This window comes from Macrobrachium rosenbergii, chromosome 1 (assembly GCF_040412425.1).
Source record: "Macrobrachium rosenbergii isolate ZJJX-2024 chromosome 1, ASM4041242v1, whole genome shotgun sequence".
NCBI lineage: Eukaryota > Metazoa > Arthropoda > Malacostraca > Decapoda > Palaemonidae > Macrobrachium > Macrobrachium rosenbergii.
In genome coordinates, this window is record NC_089741.1 from 49,801,858 (window position 1) to 49,828,176 (window position 26,319).

The 26,319-nt window shown below is 36.7% G+C and overlaps 1 protein-coding gene across 4 annotated transcripts in view; it reads right to left on the reverse strand.

The window, feature by feature from the left end:
* Positions 1-18,534, reverse strand: part of LOC136836843 (protein tincar-like) — a 559,592-nt gene extending 541,058 nt beyond the window's left edge. For 2 of the 4 annotated variants that reach the window (XM_067101564.1, XM_067101418.1), the window contains exons 1-2: positions 18,378-18,534; positions 16,823-17,511 (exon numbers count right to left, since the gene is read on the reverse strand). In XM_067101564.1, coding sequence (XP_066957665.1) covers positions 16,823-16,891 — 69 coding nt within the window. In that variant the 5' untranslated portion in view covers positions 16,892-17,511; positions 18,378-18,534. Of the gene's footprint in view, positions 1-16,822; positions 17,512-18,377 lie in introns of those variants that run through there. The other 2 variants (XM_067101499.1, XM_067101332.1) reach the window with 1 other exon arrangement.
* Positions 18,535-26,319: the final 7,785 nt, after the last annotated feature.

A 26,319-nucleotide genomic window follows, 5' to 3' on the forward strand; every position in this document is an offset into this window, starting at 1 on the left:
ATTGCCTTCTGGGGTTGCTATTGTACACATTAGTAACTGAACTTGTATTCAGAATACACATACACACATTATATATATATATATATATATATATATATATATATATATATATATATATATATATATATATATGTGTGTGTGTGTGTGTGTGTGTGTGTATGTATATATATAGCCTACAGACACGATTGGCAACCTTGTTAGAGAAGAAAATAATGAATTTGTTTACTTTCCCTTTTTTTGCCTTTTCTTTTTCTTCCAACCTTTGCTACTATCAAGGTGATGATGATGATGACAAAAATGATTACCATCATGATCAATAAAAACAGGCCTAATAGTAAAAGCAGAAAAAGCAATATTGGTGCTGTCACTACTAGGCTGGAACGGCTGTCAAAGAAGAGCTGAAATCACAGCGCAATGTGCAGAAAAAGAGAGGAACAACAACTCAAGTTTTCAGCAAAATCATCCGCCATGCGATCAGGAACCACGACCGCCAGGGGAGGGCAAAATGCAGCTCTGTCAGAAACCTCCCAAGTGTCAACGCCGATCAAAACAAGACAGAAATAACTAAATCTTCAGGATTAGCGACTAAGGTGATCCCGAAAATCATGCCTAACTTGGGTCAGCTGCCCCTGAGCTTGGGTGGAATAGAATAGAGCCAGTTGTATGACTCGGTGAGGAGGAGACAGCCAACCTATATTTGTACGAGGGAAGGAATACTGTAGGAGAAAATGAAGTTCAGAAGCAGTGAAAAAGGAATAGATCTGTTTGGGATCTCTAGACTAGTAAATCAGGCTCACATATATACATACACACACACACACATATAAACACACATAAAACATGTCAAGAAAACTTAATGTTCTCTCGTCAAACTTTGCATGCAAGCAAAATTTAAACCGTTCGGCAACAGGTTGCAAGATCCTGTAAGAAAATCATGCAAATAATGGGAAAACTTCAAAGCTGCAAATATTTGTCGGATATGAGGCATGAAATAACAGCAGTAGAAACAGTACGAGGACTAAGAAAGAAGAGGCATGAAACACACTTGTCCAAGTCGCTCGATAATTTCTTTAACGGCTCAGTATATGTATATTCATTCACCGTATGCCCTTTCCTACTTCTAAGGGAGTTGCCAAATGTAAGGTAGGTGCCTCCGGTTCTCTGCTAATCTCTAGAGATGAGGTTGCTTGCCCCATAGCTTTCTTGGTCACAGTTCATTCTAATATCCGTTTACAGCTTAGCTGACTAGTAAAAGCCAAGCTACGATCTAACCAGGAACCTTGCAAACGTGAGGCCAAAAGTGCACAGAGCGCAACGACTTGAAACCTCATTAAGGTCGAAAATAGCCATTGAAAATTATTCATGAAAGTGGGAATGAATGAGGGGTTGCTTCGCGCTATGTACTGAGAGAGTTGCTTGCTGCTTAAAGTTATAGGCATTGCACTTCCTTGATTAGGGAGCCTCATGGCCATAGCGTAACAATGAAGTTTAGTCATCTTAAAATCCACTGATATGTACAGTATATATAGTACATATACAGAATGTGTATGTATATGCTATATATACATATATACGTACATACATAAGCATACACACATATACAAAAAATATATATATTATGTGTGTGTGTGTATGTGTTGAGCTCGCGTGTGCGTCCATATGTATATGATATACGAAGCAGCCCATGTTTTGGATGTTTTCTGCACGTGTTTACGTTTGATTCATCAGTTAAGGGATGAATTTGGCAGCATTTGTTGTTGTTATTCTCTGGGGCCTCTAACTATAAAATGAAACGGGTTATTGGCGAAATCTTTTAAATATAGACATGCATGTTTATATATACATATATATATATATATATATATATATATATATATATATATACCTATCAAATATCTATGTGTATATATATTTATATATATATTTAAAGGATATTTTGCATTTGATCTTCACGTGTTTCTGAGTTGTACGCTTACACCCATACCCCCACACAAACACACACTATAAATGCATACATACGTTTATAATCATACATACATACACACATAATAATATATTTATATATATATATATATATATATATATATATATATATATATATATCTATAACACATGTAAATATAAATGGATGAGTGTGAGCAAGTATTTGTAACGGTACACGGTGCCAACATTCACGTACTGCTTTTTTTTTTTTTTGTGCGCCTATACCTGCAGCTAACTTCAAAAGACTTTCTCCCTTCCTGGTCTTCTGCCCCACCAGACACAGGGGGATAGGTCCCGAGGCGGGTTCTGAGGTCTACCTTTCTCTGCTACCTTTCTCTTCCTACAGCCGCGTTAATTGCAACGCTCTTCGTTTCTCCCTTTGAAGTTGAGTGGTCAGGCAGCCTGATTCACATTAAGGGCGAAGAGAGGCGTCTTCACGTAACGTATGAAAGTGAGAGAACGTGCAAGATAATTTCTTCTTTCAAGTCTGCACTTTGTACCTAAGATAATACTTGGGCCATCGAGATCATCGATTATTCTAACCAACTGGCGTCACAACATCAAAGGTCACTCACGCCCTCACACTGCCAAGAGAAACGATATGAGGATAATGGATTTTCTCAAGGTTTTAAACAAGCATATTTTTTTCATTTTACTTTTGGCTGCTTTTACAAGCATTCTGCTTAGTGCTTACACCAATAAGCCAACATTTTTTTTTTTTCAGTACGGATGGAAAACTGCAGCTATGCATGTTAGTTCAGGTAATTCCACAAAAGCACGTAAAACGCTACAGCAGTTTTGCCACCAATATAAGCTACTTAAACCAAACTTTGGTGACAAGATGCTAAAGGATGCGAAAAAATGTGTTCGAGTTATACAGCCTTAGGTACCAAGGGCCTGCAGTCTGCAATGTACTCCCCTTTTGAGTAATTCTGTGGGAGTGTACTCGATATTCGACACGTCACTATTGATTAATACCTATTAAACATTTGGTATTGCAAATTAATCGAAAACATATCCTCAGTAGGTGACTATATCGTTACTCAAAATACATAATCATTTACAGGTAAGAAGCCTAAAATGCCAGTAACTTGCAAACCAAGCTTTCACAATACAGAATATCCATAAGTGAAAAAATTGAATAAAAAACCCAATGAAAATAAAGAAGCAAACCTGCTTTTACATACGTAAGCAGTAACAAAGACATAAAATAAAGCAAAGGAGTATGGCGTTTTAATGCAGTATTTCACCCTTTTAAACTCGTGAAAATATGGAATACCAAGATGACCTCGGAACACTATTACTACAGGCATAATGCCTGCAACTGATAAAAAACGTATGTTATTAAAACAATAACACGCCTTATACATAGGCCACTGTTGTATGTTTTGTCATATAATAATGATTTAACAACACTATCATTATTACGAGTGTAGCCATACCGTCAAAAATAACTTGTATAAAAGAGGGTTGGGACTAAAGCGTAACGGAAATAAACGTAAGTTTCCGACGCCTGACAACAAGGTCATCGTCCTTCTGCGTGCTTTACAGGGGTCCCTTGGCTAGAGGCTGACCCCAGGCGAAATTACCCGTAGCATACTGCGTTGGCGGGAGAAGCCACACAGGAAATAAATATCTGATAAACATTACGTTTTATGTAGATTAACATATTGCTTGCAGTTTATAAAACGTTTATATACTCTTAAAAGGGAATTACACATTTTTTATTGCATATTTTTCCACAATAATTTGAAGGACGAAAATATCACATAGCAACAGTATCACTTTGCTAAATTCGGAAAACAGGATGGCACTGTTTGTTTACTGTTTGTTTACACTTAAAAGTGAACTCTACAAAGACTGTTTGCATCCCAAAGGGAGGGAGGAGGACCACAGTTTACATTACATCAACAAAATTGAATCACACAGAATGAGTTACGCGTCGCAGGGGATTACCTTATGGAAAAAGTCACAATTTGCTTAATATTTGGAAGAAGAAAATCGTGGTTTACTTTACTCTCGAACGAAAAAAAGCTGCTTATCTCTTTACGAAAATTGCTTTTGGTGTTCCACCTTAGTTCACTGTTGAAGATCCAAGTCATTTGCGCTTTCCATTTGGAAGAATAAAGTTGGGTTTGGGAGAAGAAAGCCACATTATGCCCTCCATCTGAAGGTCAGTGTGCGCTTTGCACTGGCAAAAGTTAAAGCGGACTCAACATTCGGAAACAAGTCAGTCTGGTAACATTTTAAAGGCATAATTTATATGAAAAGGGAGAGTTACTTTTTCTTCCATATTTGGAAAGGAAATTACTTCACCTACTTTTGAAAGTCGAAATTATCAAATACTTACCGTGCGGTGGGGGAAAGTTATGGGCTGCCAAAGTTGTAAAGTTATATTCTTTCTGCCAAAGTTTTAAAGTTACATTCTTTGTCACTACAATCGCTTACTCACAACTCTCTGCAAGCCACAGTTGATGGTTTGTCATAGAATACCCATATACGCAATCTGACACTTGAATTCTATGGTATAAAATAATGATGCGTATATAGATGGTGTCCAGTAATGACACAGGAAATTGATACATAACAACTAAACGGTTTGTTGTCCAATTTCACTTGGCTGTTTTCTTGTTTATGGACGAACTAGCTACCAAACCAGAAATACCCATGAGAACTGCATGCAAGGAAATGTGCGAGAATTAAACAAGCGAAGTAATACTCGACCAGGCTAAAAGCGTCCACCCTAAGCTACAATTATAAAATGTTAATGAATGGCCAGAGAAGCAATTCTACTGTAAGTAATTACATAATTTCTAGGCAATAGCACATTCGTATAAAACACAGTTATTATTATTATTATTATTATTATTATTATTATTATTATTCGCCGGAATTCAATGCAACAAGCACAGAATTTACAGTTACGTAAGTTAAAGTATGATAACTGGCAGTTTTGTATAAGAAATTCTACAAAACTTTCGTTGTACAACTTTACCGTTTTTACCTCTAGCATACATTACAAAAGCTCCACTGCACAGGGAAAAAAATCCCAACAGCCACTGAGGAAAGAAACATTAATATTTAATTTCTTGTTGAAATAAGCGGTTTTCTCCACATTAATGAAAATGAATTCTGTGGCTGCTTCTAAAGTGGCCAAAGAAATAAAAATGGAATGCAAGAGATAGAAGAAAAACCTGCCATCACATATGATACCAACGAACCTGAAAGTCTTAGCCTTATCTCTGTGTTCACATACAGATACAGAAGGCGAGAAGTCTTGCATTTTCTGCAGAATATATGAAATGCATATTTCGTCTGATACCGCAAGAAAAAGGAATGCCACGGAGTATGATCTGTACTGCTAAATATTTAAAAAGCTGTACTGCAGCGTTTAAAACCAAACACGAGACAGCTCATCACACCTAAAGAAATGGAGGACCTTCAATTTTCATAAATATTAGGAATTCAAAGTAGGTAAATAAAGTACTCAGGGAATATTTTCTACACCTGAGCTGTAATTTTCGAATAAAGAAATAGATATTTTTCAGTTAAAGAGGTATACTGATCGAGAAACCAGAGGTATGGTGTATATCTATAAAATGTACTACAGAATTAAGTAGTGATTTTCTTATTGCAAAGAAAAAAGGTAAAAGTAAAACCAATGATATAGACTTAACTTGAAAAGTCAACTTTCCAAGAAAACATACTTTAATAGTCACTTTACACCTAAGCCCACTATCAAATCAACGAGAGAAGAGACATGTTACGGAAGAAAAAGAAAACTACCTTCGTCCTTTAAATTACTATTTCTTAATATGAAAAATAGTGTATTTGTTAATCATGCCTTCCTGCATTCAATAAATAAATAAAAAAAAAACACCCAGTCTCAAATGGGCCGACCGCAAACGCCAGCAGCAAATATCAAATTCCCCGATGACTGAAAAGGCGCCTTCTCACACACTGACATGTTAACCTATTCCTTTTCGTCTTTCCCTTTTATCTCCGAGTCGTAAACTCTGGCTGAAAGTAAAAGAGAGATATTACCGGTAGGGGAGAAGAGTACCCCGCGAGCGTGACGTCACCGCCGCTGCTGCCAGATATTTGTGCAACAGAGCGACCAGACGAACAACCAACCAACCACCCACTGCCCACCACCGCTTGCGTACCCCTCTTTTCCGGACGTAAATGTTCCACTTCGCCAGAAACGGTGATGTGCAAGATGAGGGGAAATGAGGAGCATAAGAAGTAGTCTCTGATTAAAGCGGTGAAGAGAAATAAAGAGTAAATGGGGAAACCAGATGGATATGATAATGCAACGCCAAATAAACTAGATAATAAGATCAAATTAACGAAGCGAATTGGAGAGCACAAAAGGAAATCTAAGTTAACGATGTAATCAAATAAAAGATGATAAGGTAAAATTAATGAATCAGAAAGCACAGAGTAATCAGGTAATACCAATCTGCTGATAACAGTAACCATGCACTGTGCCAACGATTATCAAGAAACGAAAACTAAATCAAAATGAACGCCATGACACCAGTTGTAACCATGCCTCCCGACATGGCCATAAATAATATGAATCTAATATTTGCCAGAGCCTAACCACCTCAACTTATTCGAATCCGTCTCGCAGGGGCAGCGCTTTGATTGTTGCCAGGGGTTCTGAGGCCAGGAAGTGGAAAGACTGGCTGGATACAAGACTTTATGGTCCGTGAATAATCGTAATCACGTGATTAAATTGAATCCGCGAAGATTCCACGCCAACAAAAGCTTTTCTATTATTGCGGATTCTTGGGATGTTTTAAATGCAGGTTATGAGAGAGAGAGAGAGAGAGAGAGAGAGAGAAATATGCAGCAGATTAGGCATGGGAGAGAGAGATGAGGTCAACTTTATCATATCTTACGACGGGTGTAATTTGTTCTTCCAGACACCAATAGTACAAAAATTCTCACCCTTAGTTTTACTGCCACCTCCTTTGCTGACCAAAAAGGCTTTGCCCAAACACAACAGCCCCTTCTCTCTCTCTCTCTCTCTCTCTCTCTCTCTCCTCTCTCTCTCTCTCTCTCTCTCTCAAAATTTATGATTCTCATTTTAATAGCTCACACGATCTGTGAGCTCTCTCTCTCTCTCCCCCTCTTAAACTTCGTATGATTATTGTATTATATTACACTTATTTCTGACTCAAGATTTATATTTTGTCTGAACAGGCTACACGATTCAACAGTATCTTTCTCTCTCCCTGGCTTTACGTATGATTCTCATCCTGACTGTCTTTACAAGTTATTTCTCCCCTCCCCTCTCTTTCTGTGTGTAAATAACAGAGATCGCCGTGGGCATCGTGCCCACTGTGGTGCTTAAAATGTAAAATAAATAAGTGGCGACAGAGTAAAAAAGCTGTGTTCTGGAGCTATGCTTTTGATTCTACCGATGTTTTCAAAGGAACAGTGTTTCCCTTCCATCGTCACGAAATTAACTGTTCACAACCAATGCAAGCAAGAGATATTTATCTATAATTTCTTTGAGGCAAAATCACTTTATGATCGAAGTTGAAACGCAAGTTTTGTAATTTAAAGATACTTATATTATACAGACTAAAATATGGACCTGAAATTTCGAATAAGTATGCGTCATTCTAAAAGGAAAAATTATGGATATATCGAAAACCATTCGCGTATAAATAGACAATAAAATACAATCAATTTTGCTCTACGTGATGATCAAGAAGCGCTCTTGCATGGAATCTCTCTCTCTCTCTCTCTCTCTCTCTCTCTCTCTCTGCGTGCGCCATTGTGAACACAAGCAATCAAAACAGTTAATCAAGAGCTATATGTGTTTCGTCCATGGATAATACATAACTTATCCTTTAAATCTGATAAGACCGACCAATGTTCTGTTTGGTTAATCCCTCTATTATTATGGCCATGTCTTAAACAATGCCCTTTTATTTACTCAGCACACGAATGCCATTAGTCTCTCTTGGCTGCCAATGTATTTTTCCATGTATTTTTTAGAAATTTTCTGACCGGCTGTTGCTTTCATCTATCCTAATTCCTTTTCACTACTCTATTCTTCTAACTGCTCAATTTTTATTACTACACATGTTTTCACTTCCCTGTTTCTCCCAACTTCTCAATCATTAACTCCTCAGCTGCCCGAACTTTTCATTTCCTTATTAACCAGTTTCCTTTAATTTTCAACTCATCATTAACTCCTGTTTTCTTTACTTCCTTTCCCCAGCTCCTCAGTTCTTTTTGCTATTCAGTTTCCCACTACTCAGTCTCTCTACAAGTTCCTCGTACGGAGAGTGGGTTCCGTTGTCAGCTAGCACTCTGCTGACCGCGAGTTCGAATCTCGACCGGCCAATGAAGAGAATAAGAGGAATTTATTTCGGGTGATAAATTCATTTCTCGCTATAATGTAGTTCCGGATTCACAATTAGCTGTAGATTCCGTTGCTGGGTAACCAATTGGTTCTTCATACGTTAAAATAAATCTTATCCTTCGGGCCAGCCCTAGGAGAGCTGTTAATCAGCTCAGTGGTCTGGTTAAACTAAGGTATACTTAACTTAAGTCTCACTAAAAATACAGTTACCTATGCTCCTCAATTTCCAAAACATCTGAGCTCCCAATGCTTCTTACTTCTCCAATCCTCAGTTATCATCACTCCTCAGTTTCCCCAACTTACTTGCGAAGCTTCGAAACATCACTCCTCAGTTTCCCCAACTTACTTGGGAAGCTTCGAAACATCACTCCTCAGTTTCCCCAACTTACTTGGGAAGCTTCGGAAGATACCCAACACACCGGGAAAGGATTACCCCTACATCGTGTGAGTTGCACTGGCTGCCTATCAGAGCCAGAATCATTTTTCAAGTGCGTTATGACTCACCAAGACGATGTCCATAACATCTGAAAGACTTGCTACCCCTAATACAGCCAAACGAATGGATTTAACGAATGACCAGCTAGCTACAAATGGTTTCGAGTTATCTGAGCCAAGATGCACTTCGAATGTTGGTTTAAGAGCAGTCAAATTTGCAGCCCCAGAACTGTACAATAAGCTACCACACGATATCAGGAGGACTCAAAATGTCAAGTCTTTCAAGAAAAGAATTAGCCTAATCTTTTTTAATTCCTGGGTACTATGACAACGTGAATTTGACAATTAACATGGAGCACGCCCCATGGCTATTCGAATATCTCTCACAATTGAATATAGGACACATGAATTTGGGGGTCCCACAGAACCTTTGGGGGGAGTGAGACCGGAAAGGGAGCCAATGTAAGCAAATTCCAGATGCTTCTCAGACTCCCATACTCAATTCCTCATCAAATTTATTATCCTTTATTCTTCAGTTACTTCTTATTTTCTTTCAATGCTGTTTCACTACCAGTAACAACAAGATCACTGACCTCTGTCTTTCTGCTGAATATTTTCCAAAGGTTTGTTTCTCTATCTGGTTCTGGATGGCTCATGCATTCATTAATCTATGAAGCATATAAAGTATATATGTAGGTCTGATGAATGCAGTTTGTGATAAAACAAATGAACAAAACACGAACACGAAGACACTCACGTACAGACCTCTTTCCCTTAGAGGTACTGCTTACGAAAGTGATCACTCTCCGATTCGTAGCTATACTGGGATAAGGTTGATGTTCCCATGCAGTCTTCTGCCCCCCTAGCAACCCGCCACAATCAACTAATTACAAGGTATTCACAGTTTATAAATATATATATATATATATATATATATATATATATATATATATATATATATATATATATATATATATTATTTATATATATAATATATATATATATATACATAACACACATATATATTGTTTATATATTTATACATATATATATATATATATATATATATATATATATATATATATATTATTTATACATATATACATATATATATATATATATAGAGAGAAGAGAGAGAGAGAGAGAGAGAGAGAAGGCATCTCTGTGCTTTCATTCATGTACAAATGAACGTCAGCTTATGAGTGTGTATATAATGTGCATATAACATGACAAAAGATATATACATCTTAAATACATCAAAATTATTTGTATACTGAGTTACAGGAATCTTACTTGAACAATGTACAAGGTGTAGATTTTCACAGGCCCTGTGTACGCAATATCATAAGACGACTAGGTCGTAAAATAAAATATAAATTAGTTGCACTGGCAGGAGGCCAAGCCAGAACACGCAGTGACACTCTACGTCATTATCTAGGTAACTACTGGGCCTTTTCGATGAACCAGACAACATACTTTATGGCATAAAAAAAACAACGCGCATGAGAGAGAGAGAGAGAGAGAGAGAGAGAGAGAGAGAGAGAGTTGTGAATTTAGATAAAATTATTGCACTTCTGTATTTCCTATATGAGGTAACATGTACGTATATATATATATATATATATATATATATATATATATATATATATATATAATATATATATAATATGAGATCGATCTAATTATACCAATTCGTAAGTTTAAAATGCAAAAACACAATAGAATAAATTCGACGAATGCAAAATTCTACCACATTTCTAACCGGCCCCTTCCTTAAAAAAAAAATAAAAAAAATAAAAAAATAAAAAAAAAAAACTCCTTGATCCATACCCCAACAGAAAATTCATATAAAATCCATCCACAATTTTTCGAAAAATCTCGTCAACAGAGACGGACAACAAAACAAACCGACACCAGCGTACACGTAGTTAGCAGCGTTATAAAAAAATAAAATAAAAGTTGTATCGTTATGATTGCAGCCCCATAAATCAAGCAATGCGAGCAGCGTCTACCCTAGGTCAGGAACGAGGTCGATCCATACTGAATGCCTCGCATGAAGAGAGAAAAAGAGAGAAGGGAGGAGGGGGGGGGCGGGCCTGGTCGATGCACGTCTCGGCTACGGCCCGAAAATGCAACTACGTTTTGTTTTTAATTGATTAATTTGGAATATGAGCGGCTATTTGTAGCTGCAGGCCGTCTCAGATGCCATATTTCGTTGCCTGGCGTCGGCTGATGTTATTTACCAAATGTTCTCAAACCCAGGGGTGTGCCAAAACCTCTTTACCATGAATGCGTTCATTCAGCTTTCCTGTTTTATTTATTGACTTAATTTGTTTTACTCTTGACTATTACATATACCGAAATCTGATTATCATTGTCATTAATGTATGTATGTATGTATGTATGTATGTATGTATGTATGTATGTATATAGTATATTATATATGTATATATATATATATATATATATATATATATATATATATATATATATATATATATATATATATTTATATATGAATATACTGTATATACATCTATAAATACATATATAAATATATAATGTATATACATGTGCATACATTACATTCTTTGTCTCAATAGGCAATCTCTGTTCTGTGGAGACTAGGAAAGAGAGTTCAACGTCCTCTGTCTGGTTCCATAAATATGTTCGTTCATTATGAATAATAATAATAATAATAATAATAATAATAATAATAATATGTATAATAATGCTGTGAAATATCAGTCGGTAAAGTATTAAGGTCAACGTCTGTTTTACAGGAAACTCAGTGAAATTCCTGTTAAAACTTTATTCCATTCTAAAAGAAACTTCAAGGTCATGTAAAGGGAAACTCATGACATACCAGAGAATTTCATTCACCTTCGAAGGAATAATTCATGGTAACTTAAAGTAATTCCAGACATTAACTAAAGTGACAAATGGAAGCGGAAATGTAATTTCGATTATGATATATATATATAATTATATATACGTTAATGACAATGATAATCAACTTTATATTCATATATATATATGTATATATATATATATATATATATATATATATATATATATATATATATTATATAAATATATATATATATATATTACATATATATATATATATATATATATATATAATATACATATATACATACATATATACATACTGTACATATGCATATATACTGTATATACATGTGCATACATTACATTTTTTGCATACATAGGCATTCCCTGTTCTGTGGAGTTTAGGAAAGCAAGTTCCTCGTCCTCGGTCGAGTTCCATAAATATGCTCGTTCATTATGACTAGTAATAATAATAATAATAATAATAATAATAATAATAATAATAAATGCTGTGGAATATCCAGTCGGTAAAGTATTCAAGGTCAACGTCTGTTTTACAGAAAACTCAGTGAAATTCGTTAAAACTTTATTCGATTTTAAAAGAAACCTCAAGGTCATGTAAAGGAAAACTCATGACATACCAAAGGATTTGATTCACCCTTGAAGAAATAAATCACGGTAATTTAAAGTAATTTCAAACAGTAACTAAAGTGAGAAAAGGAATCGGAAATGTAATTTCAATTTAAATTTAAATAACTACAAGTCAGCCACACAATAATTCCCGAAAAAACGTTGGCATTATCTAGGAAAAAGTTAATTATACATGGATTTTAACCAGACCACTGAGCTGATTAACAGCTCTCCTGAGCTATGTTGACGTAATAAGAACCAATTGGTTACCTAGCAACGGGACTTACAACTGTAGGAATCCGGCATCATAACGAGAAATAAATTTCTCTAATTTTTCATCGGCCGGTCGGAGGAGTGAACGTAGGCCCAGCAGAGTGTAATAGAGAACATTGTAAATCCAGGAGGAACTGCAATATCTAAGAGCAACCATCTCCACACTACCAATAAAAAAAGTACATAACCTTCTATACATATACCCAGTAGATATATATATATATATATATATATATATATATATATATATATATATATAGATATAGAGATAGAGAGAGAGAGAGAGAGGAGTAGAGAGAGAGACAGACAGAGAGACCCAAGGGCTCACAAGAAACAAATGTATACGTGTATTTATTTTTACTGTTTGAAAGACAGATTGTCCACAGGTAATAACACTTCGGAATTAAGCACTTCAACCTAACGTGCCTTATTCTTTCCACTTGACTAAATAATCTCAAACACACTGATCCATGTTTTCACCTACGCATCTCCACATTTCTCTTCATTTCGGTTTAAACACTTAGTCTCAATAACTTCCTCGTGGTTTTGTTAATTTGCATACAATATTCGCAGTTCACATCCATAAATAGCATTGGCTCAATTCTAAGTTCATATATTTCAACCTTGGCTTCCAAAGGCACTTCTAGTCTTTTCCCAATCTTTCGCTCATACCTTGCTTCACCTATCAGTGACTTTACTGTTCTCTCATTCCACCAATAACCTTTACATTTACTTCCGAATACCAAATATCTATTTGAATCAATCGCTTCCATTCTGCTAATACCCACATTAATATTCACTGCTCCATCATCCTGGTTTCCATTCACCCTTACAGCCTACTCTTTCAAAAAAGGTTCAAACTTTTTCACTAGTTGCTGCAGCTTCTCTTCATTATCACCAAACACTATTGTATCATCAACAAATATCAGTACTTCCACTCTCTATTCAGGACTCATTTTCTTGTCCCACAACTCTGTACCTTTTTTTTTTTTTTTTTTTTTTTTAATTCGCACACCACTCCATCCATATAATATCAAACGGCCATGGAGGAAAACAATGCACCCTTGTCTCACACTCATTTTTACACTAAACCAGTCACTCTCCCTTCTCTACTCCAACAAGTAGCATTTCGCTTCCATCACGAAAACTTTTGATCGGTCTTAACAACTTACTGTATCTTCTATGCCATACAACCTCAAGATTCCCCCTATCATTTCAGTTATATGTTTTTTCCATGTTTGTGTATATTATGAGCAGTTTTTTCTTTACTTTCAAGCTACATACATAACTGTTTCATAACAGTCATTTTATCTACACACCCACTTCCTTATCTAAACCCACAATTTTTCACCTGTCCTACTTTCTCAATCAAAATCCTACCATACACCTTCGCTGGCAGTAATGTTTCGCCCCTAGAAGTCTTCAGTTGCCTCTATCCCTCTTACCATTATACAATAAAACTTTTATTCCTACAACAATTCCACTGGAACCTTTAACCCATTCAGAAAAACATTACAAACCTTGACCTACCACTAAATCATGCTATCATGTCATACTCACTACACAGGCGAGAGGGCCAATGCTAGATTCCCCAGATTCCCGAAGAGAAAGTGTTAAATAATATTGTGTCTTTTTTGTACTTGAGCAATTAATATAGTACCTGGCTGTCATTTAACCGTATTATATCACAGCTAGGCTGAAGAAAACAAGAGGCCATCAACCTAATCCCAAAAAACTTGCTGAAACCTGTAAGAGCGGTTCCTTCTAGAGTCACTACTCTACAAGCAAAATTAAAGGTCTGTTTGAATGTGAATGGGTAACAACTACTGAAAAATTTATTTTTTATGCATATATGTATCTATGTATACATACATACATACATACATACATACATACATACATATGTATATATATTATATACAGAGAGAGAGAGAGAGAGAGAGAGAGAGAGAGAGAGAGAGAGAGAGCTTTTCAGATGCAGATGCTAGCCCATGCTTTCTTTGCAACAGCTACATACTACCAAAGCCAACCTAACTGCTTGGTTCATAATTTACAGTTTGGATCAACAAGGACACAATGATGTTTTTTTGTTTTAACAAACCTAAGGTTTTCCCACCAGAGATCGATTTAAACAGAGGAAGGAGGTAATAATATGCTTCATAATATATATATATATATATATATATATATATATATATATATATATATATATATATGCATGTGTGTATGTATAATAACTAAAATGCGAAAATATGGAACGTGATGAATATAAAAATAAAAGAGGCAATGCCACGAAGGAAAGAGAAACGACAGACGGTGCTAGGCCTTTCGACTTATACATATATAAATATATATATATATATATATATATATATATATATATATATATATATATATATATATATACATATATATATATGTGTATATACATGTATAATATGTATATATATATATATATATATATATATATATATATAATATGTTATTTATTAATTTGTTTGTGTGTAAACTGATTCAAACATTGTAAAAGTAACGCGATACAATCATATCACTAACTATTACTAAGCATTATCAAAGCTTGGTAAATTATTTCCTCATTCCCTAAGTAAGTTTTACACGGACCTTACGAGGCGCAATTTGGATATTTTATGTCCTTAACAGGGCTGAATCGAGGTCTATGAAAATGAATGCAATAATTCAAGATTGTAAATCTCTATCTAGCCAAACTGACTTAGCTAACTTTCTTACGGAAATTATTTGGTGACCATTCGTCATAGTTGATAGCAAAATTGATTTCCCATCCTAAGTCACTGACATTTTCCAGACCAGTATAACATTAAGATAGGATATAACGCTACTTCTCATTCGGAGACTGTTTCTATTCCACAAACTTCAAAGCTAAAACTGCAAGTCCACCAGTATATTCTCCCTTACTGTAAGAGCCTTAGGTATAGATCACTTTAATGTTACAACCCAGGTCTCAGTTTGATACGGGTATTTGGCTCGCCATCCTATTACCTTCAACAAGCATCACTGCTCATGGTGTTCACAATCTTGATAGCCATATTAGGGCAGAAGAGCTGTCATTGTCCCTGTTCTAAACCGACCAACTTCACTAAGCCATATGGTGAGCAGACCTAGGCATGATCTATGAGGCCAGTAACTGAAACTTGCTGTGCAATTCCGTTGCAGATGAAATCACCACCCACTGGGTAACACTATTCAGGACAATTAAAGAGTTGAACTACTGTAGGTTCCGCCAAATTAGTTTTGGAATCCTCTCCTGCTCACCAAATGCGTCCACAACTATGCCTTTTTATTCGAGGGGGAAGCAGAAGTACCTTGGCCTTCGATTAGAGTCCTTCACAAGGCAGTGGAGGTGCACCCTAGCAACGCAGGTTTATAGGTCGTAAACCTTGATCAAGGGTGACCTGGAGTAGCCTGCATACAAGATAATTAAATTCTGTCACTCAGCCAAAGTTTTGCAATAAGATGTTGTTATCCTCACGCCTAAGAGCAAATATTTTCATAGACCTTGACCCAGCTCTATCGAGAAGGAAATATAGTATCCTAACTGGGTCTCTTGCAGATACACAGGTAATATATATACAAAGTAAACATATAAAAGGAATTGTAATGAAATTTACAAAAAGCATAAAAATGCACATCCTCTGCATAAATACTTCACGACATATATTTACAAACAGAAGCATTTACGTATATGTATATTTATACATATATATGTGTGTAGACACAAAAAAAGATTAATATCGAATTCACTATATCTACAGACACCCAAGAGGAACTTCACGCAGTAAGTGTACCTACCCTACCTAGGATTCAAACTCTCTTAATGGCTGAGTGCGTCAAGTCATTGCCACCAATTTTCCAACCCAAAAATGCAAGAGTTCAAAATCCTGGTCGGGGTACGTGTATAATTCCCTTTGAGTGTATGTTATTCCAAAGGTAAAGTGGATTCGATATCAGTGACTATATTAAAGTATACAGGTGTCATGCGTAAAGTTAATGCCATAACAACCTATATATACATACACAAACACACACACATATATAATATATATGTATATAATATATGTATATATATACATATATTATATACATATATATTGCCTGTAATTAGGAAGGCTTGGTTTGTATGAACATTAGGAAAAATACATCTGGGAACTAAAAATGCAGCAACTGAGATGAAGTGCAAACACTTGCATCATACATACAGACACGTGAAACAAACAGGAACTTTACCTTTTTAGGAGCGCTGCTTTCAGTCTGTTGCTGTTGTTGTTGCTGTTTATTTTGATGCTGTGACGTCATGGTTGGCGGCGGGTATTATCGAAAGTCTTAGCAATGTAACAACGGCAATGCTCAGGCGTTGCCAAAAATTTCCCGTTTCTTCTTTTCCGCAAGAGCGACGTCACCCGAAAAGGCAAAGGTAAAAGGAATAAACGGGGCGAGGAGGTAAATGAAAAGGGAGCGAGGAAGGGGAAGGAAAGGTAAAGGTTTCCTTTTCTTGGAGAGTGGTGACTCGGGGGGTGGGGGTGGCGCTGGTTACTCCACCCCGAAGAGTGCAACTTGATGGCAATCTATCTCCTGATGGTGAAGACAGGCATGCCAGCACCGGGGAAGAGTCATCATCTTTCCGTGCTACTGGCACCGTTGCCGCTTATTGCGATGAGGAAAAATTCACGAAAATCTTCCACAGGTTCTCTTTCAAGTCGCCGGGGATCTGTCACTGACACTTCTGTCACTAATATCTAAAACCTTAATTACTTCCCCCTTTTTACACGCATTTACTTCTGTTTTCCATTCACTTTTCAAGATTCTTTTAGTTTATTGAATGCTATAGTGCCTGTTTAGGTTTATGATTTCGAACTGAAATGTGTCTCAAGTAATTTATTATTTCATTGCTGATGCTTAGCAAAGAAAAACTAAACCTGAAATAAGGATACTATTTAGACATATTCGCCACAACTGTCAACATATAAACATTAAATGGCAAAATTCACTATCGAAACGAGCTTTCACTTCACAGTTGCAAAATCTTGGGTTTTCGGTCATTTCAATTTCAAGCTGGATGAAGTCAAAACCCCGATCACTGTTATAATTCAAAACCATACAAAACCACCGTCACCAATAGCACTGTTACATTTTGCGGTCAAATCCAAAACAGCCTCAAAGAGGTATAAAACGCTTCTGTCTGGCATACACACACGCATACATGAACAAACGTATACTCATATATGTATTCATAAACGTATACCCCTTTAAAGATACACAGACGTATACTCATGTAAACACATTCACGCACACACCCGGAGGCTTCTGTCACACATCGATAAAATCTAATAACTATTTGCAATCCATCACAGACAGACTTCATGCAATATTCAGCAGGTGCTCAGGCCCGTACTGTCCTACCAGGAACACCAACCCGGTTTTGGTGGGTCTCTTTTAGGCTGTGCACAGGAGTGGATTTTTACCTTTAATTTACACACAGACACCCAGCTCTCTCTCCCTCTCTTTTCTATCTCAGGTCACGTGCGAACAGGTGAGCATCCTGATTATGTTCACAAGAAACGACGGATGAAAAGGTCTCCGATAGTTACCGTCGCCTCTCATCAAACTCCAGCATTCATGCCCCAATCAAAAAAAATACCCCAAAGCTAACATTAATGGTAGTGGTGGTGGTGATGATGATGATGATGACAAGGGGGCATCATCGACCATACAACACTAAAATGAGCGAGGAAGCAGAGGTCAATCACTGTCACACTGCCATACGCAGGTCACAGGCACTCACGACTTTTTTTTATTGACAAGTGCCACTCTAATCATCCACTTCTTAGGATAGAGCCACTCTAAACAGATCAATAGTTGCGTTTGGGTGTGGAGGAGCGAGCCGACAGGGGCCAGCCTCAGGAGACGGTTCCTTCGCTCACCACTGTCGAGGGGAGACTGAGCCCAGGCGGCGAAGGGAAGCCAAAAAGGGGGTGGGGAGGAGGTACGGTGGTTGTGGGTGGTGGCTGCCTTGGGTTGGTTACCCTCCTCAGCTCCTCTCTCGCTCTCCCCTCTTTCCCCTCACTCTTACACTCGGCAACGGCTGGCGCTGCCAGACGCGTTTTCCAAAAACAAAATTTAGTAGAATTGTTATCAAAAGACTAATTTGGTTTCTCTGCGCGAAAGTCAGGTTGAGTCGGGGTGAACGTCTTCGAGTCCTATTACGAAAGGAAATCGGCGATCAGAGTCTGGGATGAATGGTGCTTGTGGCTTGGGAGAAGTCAATGAGTGCCACGCCCCTCAAGTATCATGGGGGGTAGGGGAATCTCGTGGAGGAAGAATAAGGAGTGTGGGGGAGGTTGTCGGAGGTCTCGTCTGAGGGAGAGAAGGGAGGTGTATGGGGATGTACGGAGAGGAAAAAGGAAGAAGAAACGGCCGAAGATTTATGAGAGAGAGAGAGAGAGAGAGAACTAAAGCAGCAGTAGTGGCCGAAGTAGAGAGAGAGAGAGAGAGAGAGAGAGAGAGACAATGCAGATGTGCCGAAAAAACAAAAACTGAAGAACGAACTTCCCGAGCATAGCCAACTGTTGATCTACATTATCAGACGACCACATAATAAAGTAGGAGTCTTCAAACTCTTATCTGGTGTTTAAAACTAAAAACCAAAATTAATATCATAATCAAACAAGTAAATATAACCTAATCGGTATCATCTCCTAGGTGACCAAGATGAACAAGAAGAGAGAAGTTTCCCCAGAGCCTAAAGGGGTGCATGTGTTAATCATCATTAGGACCTTGTTAAGCGTTGCCACCAACGGGCATATTAAAACTAAGGATTCATATCGCTGGTACAGAACGCGACCACTAAAGCCATTCGCTGCGGGGAACTTAGAGCGTTATCAAGGCCTGTAATTCGGGTAATGGCTGTTACTTAAAGAGTGGGACCAACGCAACAACTGTCTTTATGCAGCCTAAACAGCCGCCAATAAATCACTGTTGGAAGGGACGAAGTTTGTTGGGCTTTGCTGTGTGCATTCGAGTTGAAATTTTCCTCGCTGATATGAGAAAATGGATCTTGCACTTTGCTGTCGTTAATATCGGGGTCGTGGTCGTCAAGATTCTACTACGCATCCTCAATCACTTCAATAGCACAATAACATCGTTAATTTCAAATAAAATGAAAGAGCAACATTCCCACCAGAACGTAATAAACCAAAAGAAAATTTGAAACCAAGAGCAAACCATTATAAGGCTTCCTTGAATAAGTATCGTCAAGGTTTAGGCGCTTGCTTTGCCAATGGTGATTGACGCATTGTGTATAATGGGAGTCCGCGCACTTCTAATGAGCCTTCTACGTTAGGTACAAAATAACCCATATTTATAATCCCTGTTAGCATCAGGGGGCACCTAGCAATCGGCCTTTCTATCCGTTTATCTGTCAACCTGTCTATCCGGCTCTTGATTTCCGTCCATCCGCTCTATCCGGCTCTTTATGTCCGTCCATCCGCTACGAGTCAAGTTATTTAAACAATTTCACTACTAATGGAGGGAAAATTTCAAACTCCTAAATACCATCTAGGGATAATTGAAATTTAACATTTCACCCGATGGGCCCATGGGTCAAGGTAGGCCGCACTTGAATCACAGGTCCAATGGGGGTTTGCGACAAAAATGGTGCACCGTTTAAAAAACACGCCTTGTTTTCTTACTGTAATTCTAAATTGCGCAACACGTGATGCAGACAGTTTTGAATCAGGGTAGCTTAAACAGCATTCCAGATTTGTTTCTGTAGGAAAAAAATTTCGCTTGTTTTAACTGACAGTTGTGTGATTTGTGAGAGAATCCATATCCTTCGAGAATAAGTAAGCTATGCGACATTTCCAACAATCCTCTTACGCTGCCAAAAGCAACAGCAGGATAGTGAAAGTAAAAAACGGAAGTTCATAATATCAGGTAACAAAAAAGAAACATGAAATGTACGATAAATTCTCAACTACGTTAATCATTTTTTTACAGCGTATGTGTCTGCACGTACTTAAAAGGAAAAGAATGTTTTTTAGTGTACATGACTAGTTAAGAGGTATAATGCAATGAGAAGGGCCTCTGTATATTATTATTATTATTATTTCAGTAGATGAAACCTATTCACGTGGCACAAGCATGCATGGGCCATTGACTTGAAATTTAAGCTTCCAAAGATTGTTGGTTTCAACCTCCCACTGCAGACCACACCCTGCAGCAGTGACAGATCAGGATACAGAGCCAGTGATTTTTCATCGCCCCGGGGGGAGACTCGAACCCGCGACATCTGAGTGGCATCACGACTCTAACCACTATACCAGCGGACCAGCAACTATTTAAGTTTACATCACGGCGAAAACGGATTAAATATAACATCAAAGGAAAAATGAATATATCACTACAAAATTCACCTGCACCATAACCAAGCTCCCTTTCGCAATCTTTCTCTCCTTGATCACAAAGATAAAAGGCGAAACGCTAATTAATTTAATCCTAACAAAGATCGATACGGTAAAGAAATGTTATATTCAGAGTAATTTTTTACTGATTAAGGGCAAAACCTTATATAATGAAAGCGTTTATTCGATGCACGCACATGCAAGTACGTTCAGATATTTCAGTACATAATAATATTCACCGTTTTACGTTGAAATGCACGCAAGCGCTAACCAGTTCTTATAGGACAAAAATTTTGTTTTCAAACCCTTTTTTGACAGGTACTCACTTTGTTTTGAGGTCGTTTCGTACTTAATGAGCTTCCTTTACAAGTATCTGCATAAAAAACATTATCTTATATACATTAATAAGCGACAATTAATCATGGTCCTCTTACTGTTACGCAAATGTTACCCATTAATAATTTCACTGACATGCTATCAATAAATATAGCATTTTCAGTTATGACTATGGTTGTCTTTGCCGGTATATAAGCTACTTCCTAAACGATAACATCCGACGTGCTTTGAGAATGAGATAAAATCTGAGAAAAGAAACCAGTACTTCATTTATTCATTCTTTCTCCTCACTACTACCAATGTTTCCATTGTTAGTCAAACTACCAACTCTTTCTCCCTCTCGTCAGTTGCTCTTCTCTCTCCCCCCTTCCATCTGAGAGAGAGAGAGAGAGAGAGAGAGAGAGAGAACCAGTGGTCGAAGAGAACTGTTTTGCAAATAAACAGTGGCTTCCAAATTAACTGTATTTTCATCAGAAACAAGTGTGACATTAAACTTATCTTTTGGTGGCATTAAGAAACGCAACCCTTTCATCAGTCATCATTACATGCGCTGTTAACTCACAACCATTCACATTCCTCGTACCCCACCATGTTTGAAGCCATTTCCTTGACCTAAATCTTCATGTAATTTAGATGTTATTGCATCCGCTGCGCCAGCGTTTAAATATCTCCCATCGCATGAAGCCTCACTGACTTCTTTGACCATTTCCCCCATTCCTTTCATACAGGCGCTGGCTGTTTTTATTCTTGTTTTCTCGCAGTACTCTTTGCGCTCAGGGCGCTTCCCGTCCGCCTAATGAGGAATGGCGTACTCGGCGACCCCTCCACCAGCGATGACGGATTCAGTCGTATCAGAGAATCATAAATATCAAGGATAGGTGTAAGCAGACTCCCGTCCGCCTGGGGTCATTAACCTTTACCTCCGGCCAATAAAAGCTAATTTCCTTTCAAGATTACAGGCTAGACTTCCCTCTATATAGCGAACAAACAAAGCTCTTTTTCTCCTCTCGCTGACTGTACCATTTATCCATCAGTAAAGGCCCCAGAAAAGGATGCGGATTTCGTCTATAAGAAATTCACATTTAACTCTCATCCCGACGCTGGCAACTCCTCGTCTAAGCAAATTGTTGCTATAACCCTAAAAGTTAAATCATGTACGACCAAGTCAACATCGGACAACACCCGACATACAGCCAACGTCTTTAAGTGTGAGAGTGCGTCTATGTGAAGATATATATATATATATATATATATATATATATATATATATATATATATATATATATATATATATATATGTGTGTGTGTGCGTGTGTTTGTAAATAGCATATACATACATATACACACACACACCACACACACACACACACATATATATATATATATATATATATATATATATATATATATATATATATATATATATATATATATATATTTAAATCCTACATTGACATTCTTTATATTCTGAAGACTAAGCCACAAATATTGTTTCATACTATCTATTCACTATGCCTTGGGAATAACTTACACCCAAGAGGAATCATAAATGATAGTGTTTAAGTCAGCAGAATTCCCCTTGAGGTAAGTTATTCCTAACGTATAGTGAACTGGATATCAAACAATATATGAATTAATATCGTGTATGTATGTATATATATATATATATATATATATATATATATATATATATGTATATATATATATATATATATATATATATATATATATATATATATATATATATATATATATATACAGAGAGAGAGAATATTATATATATATATATATATATATATATATATATATATATATATATATATATATATATATATATATATATATATATATATATATATATTTATAAAACTTTATAACCCGTGCTCTGGTGTGGGAGAACAGGCAGTGATCAAATTACGGATCATTTTATCTTCTTTAATTCAAGATATTATGGACTGTGAAGATCAAAGTTTAAGCGATCAAATAAGTTAAACACGTTTGATCCCTAGGGTCCTCGGCATCGAAGGGACCTTTCCTGATCTAATAATTAGCTTCTCGTTCAACAGTATCTTATGTGTTTCCTGGCGGTTTTAGGCCTATAGGGGATCCAGAAAACTAAATAAAGATTGGGGGTTTCGAAAATGTCTAGATTTATTCTGCTCGCTTGTGTCTGTATATATTCATTGGGCTGTTATATGTGTTAACTTCGTTATCTTAATATCATCGAGGATTTACAGTCTTGCTATCCCACTAATTAACTGCTTCAAGTCCAAAAATTATCGTCATCTTCAACTGCCATGACACTTGCCTAACACATTAAGTGTTTAACGATCATTTTGACATTTCCCTTTTACATGAATCTTCGATGGGGGAAAATACACCAAACTCAGTCAGTCGTATCACTCACGTAAATAAGAAAAAAAATTGAGCAATGGCCACGACATTCACAACAAACACCAGTGGGAAAGGTACAGAAACTGCAGTAGATGTGTAAGAGTTAACTGTACTCCGAAATGTTAAGTATAGTCTGCGGTGAAGTGTTTGTAAGGAAAATGCAAGTAATGTATCCTGGTTCCTTTCTTCGTCGCGACTTGGCATAATTACATGACTGCCGAGTTGCAAGTTCATCCCAGCTAAACAAGTTCGAGTTGTCACTTTTCCCCTTAAAATTTAATTTCAAGTCTGAGTGGGAAAAATGCTCTCTCCCCATAAAAGCCGTTCAGACTATTAATAGCGAGTTTCTTCGTTTAGATCAGTTCGTCTCTTCCAAATTTCACTTCTTAATTCCTTCTAGGGTACCTGTCTTTGAAGCGGCCATCTCGTAAACCACGAATATTGCGTAAGCATTAAAGCTTTCCCTTTGGAAATCAATCTGCGACTTAATTGAGCTATATGGAGACGACAGTTGTAATTTGCAGTGATTATTTTAATATGTGTGTAGCACGCATGCCTTTATATATGCAAAAGGAAAGATTAATATAAAATCGTACTGCAAATAAAGTGATCAGTCTGATGTAATGTGGCGGAAAATGATCGGATACACTGGCAATTTTGACCGGTTTACCTCCAATTAATAAATCGCAGTATTATTTGGACAGTTATCACTCACCCCAATTCAACTTCGTATCGTGACGTGCGTGACACTCGTGGATATCTTGAAAGTAAAAGCAACATCGATTTGCTTCGTACTCGATGGCTTCTTGACAGAATTAACACAATGACGTTACACTGACCCCTGTATATATGAATTCAAAAGTGGTATGAGTTGTTCCTCGTAGGGAATCTTTATATGTTGTTTATACATTTTGACCTTGTGATACGGTTAATAATTATTACTGTACTGACTCTCATAAATCACTGTCAGCCTTGTTTTGATGGAAAAGAATAGACAGAAGCACAAAGATATGTTTGCCATGTTGGCGTCTGACACTTACAAACACTGCTTGCAGGTTATACTTAACATTTTGGAGTACAGTTAACCCTTACATATCTACTGAAATTTCTACATCTTTACTCGTGTTAATTGTAAATGTCGTGGCCATTGCTTTATTTTATTTATTTTTTTTGGCTATCATTGTAGATAGTGATAGAAAGCGTGCATACACTGAGTGTGAGCAGTATATTTCCAGGTGATTAATTGCCATTGCATGACTTTCATTTACTAGTAAGCACGTCCTCCAAGCACACACCTAGAATTTTTGGTGGCACAATCAATGGCTTTACGTTTCTGATATTTACTAGGTAGTGTTCCTAATGCCTTTTGGATATAGCTCAAAGTCAGCATGCATATGCAGCTTCAAACGCAAAATCACGTTTTAAGTGGACATCACAGCGCACTAAAGCACACGTTAGTCTGCAGACAAAAGAAATGTTAAAGAGGTCCCCAAAACAAAATAGGTGATCAAACACCTTGTTAAAGAATTGCCTAAAAGCATAAAGATACGAGCGCTGAGAAATAAGGCAAATACATTAATTAAAACTTAAAAGACATAGGTGGAATACAGGGCAGCACAACAAGCACATAAGCAAGCACAAAAGACCTTGAGCAAACACGCATGATCATGCCCATAAAATACAGCTGATAACTTTAATGTCTCGAAATAAAAATGAGCCAACGCTGGTTCAGTTGTTAATGTCATTAACTTAACGAGAAAGTTCAGTTACATACCATCAACTATGATTCTCGAAAGTAAATGGCGCATGCAAGCAATAAATAAATAAACTTCCCACGTCCACATCAGAAACTCTCTCTCTCTCTCTCTCCCAGTCTCGGTGGCAGCATCTCGTTATTTCATGGCAGTTAGTTTTATGTCCCGTTTCGCCAAGAGGGATCCTGCTATGGAGCCGCAGACAGGGTCGTACTTTCCAGCAATAAAAGTAAACATTGACATCAGATTCCCTTACGGAATGGTTCTTCCAGGGAACTTGGATTCCTTGATACATAACGATCCGGAGAATGCGCACTTCCTGGCGCAAAAACAGGCTTACAAGAATTTTTAGTTTTATTTTCAGTTACTTCTTTACTTACTTTTTAGACTCGTAGAAAGAACAACATCATTTTCGTTTATCCTTTCCAGCCTGAAAATGATATAAAAAGAATTAAAAAAAAATGTTCCTGATGAAAAAATTCTGCCAATGTTCAAGGGATTTTCATATGCTAGGCGCTTGCCGACAGGATTTAAGTTACAGAAATGATTAAATAGGCGCTTTCGTGATATAGAATTTATAACTGTGGAAAAATATCTGAACCATTTTCAGTAAAAATATTTAACAAGGAAATAAACAAACTGTATATGTATGTATGTATATATAATATATGTGTATATACAGTACACACAAAATATATATATATATAATATATATATATATATATATATATATATATATATATATATATATATATATATATATATATATATATATATATAATATATATATATATATATATATATATATATATATATAAGTTCCTTCTTATATAAGGAACCA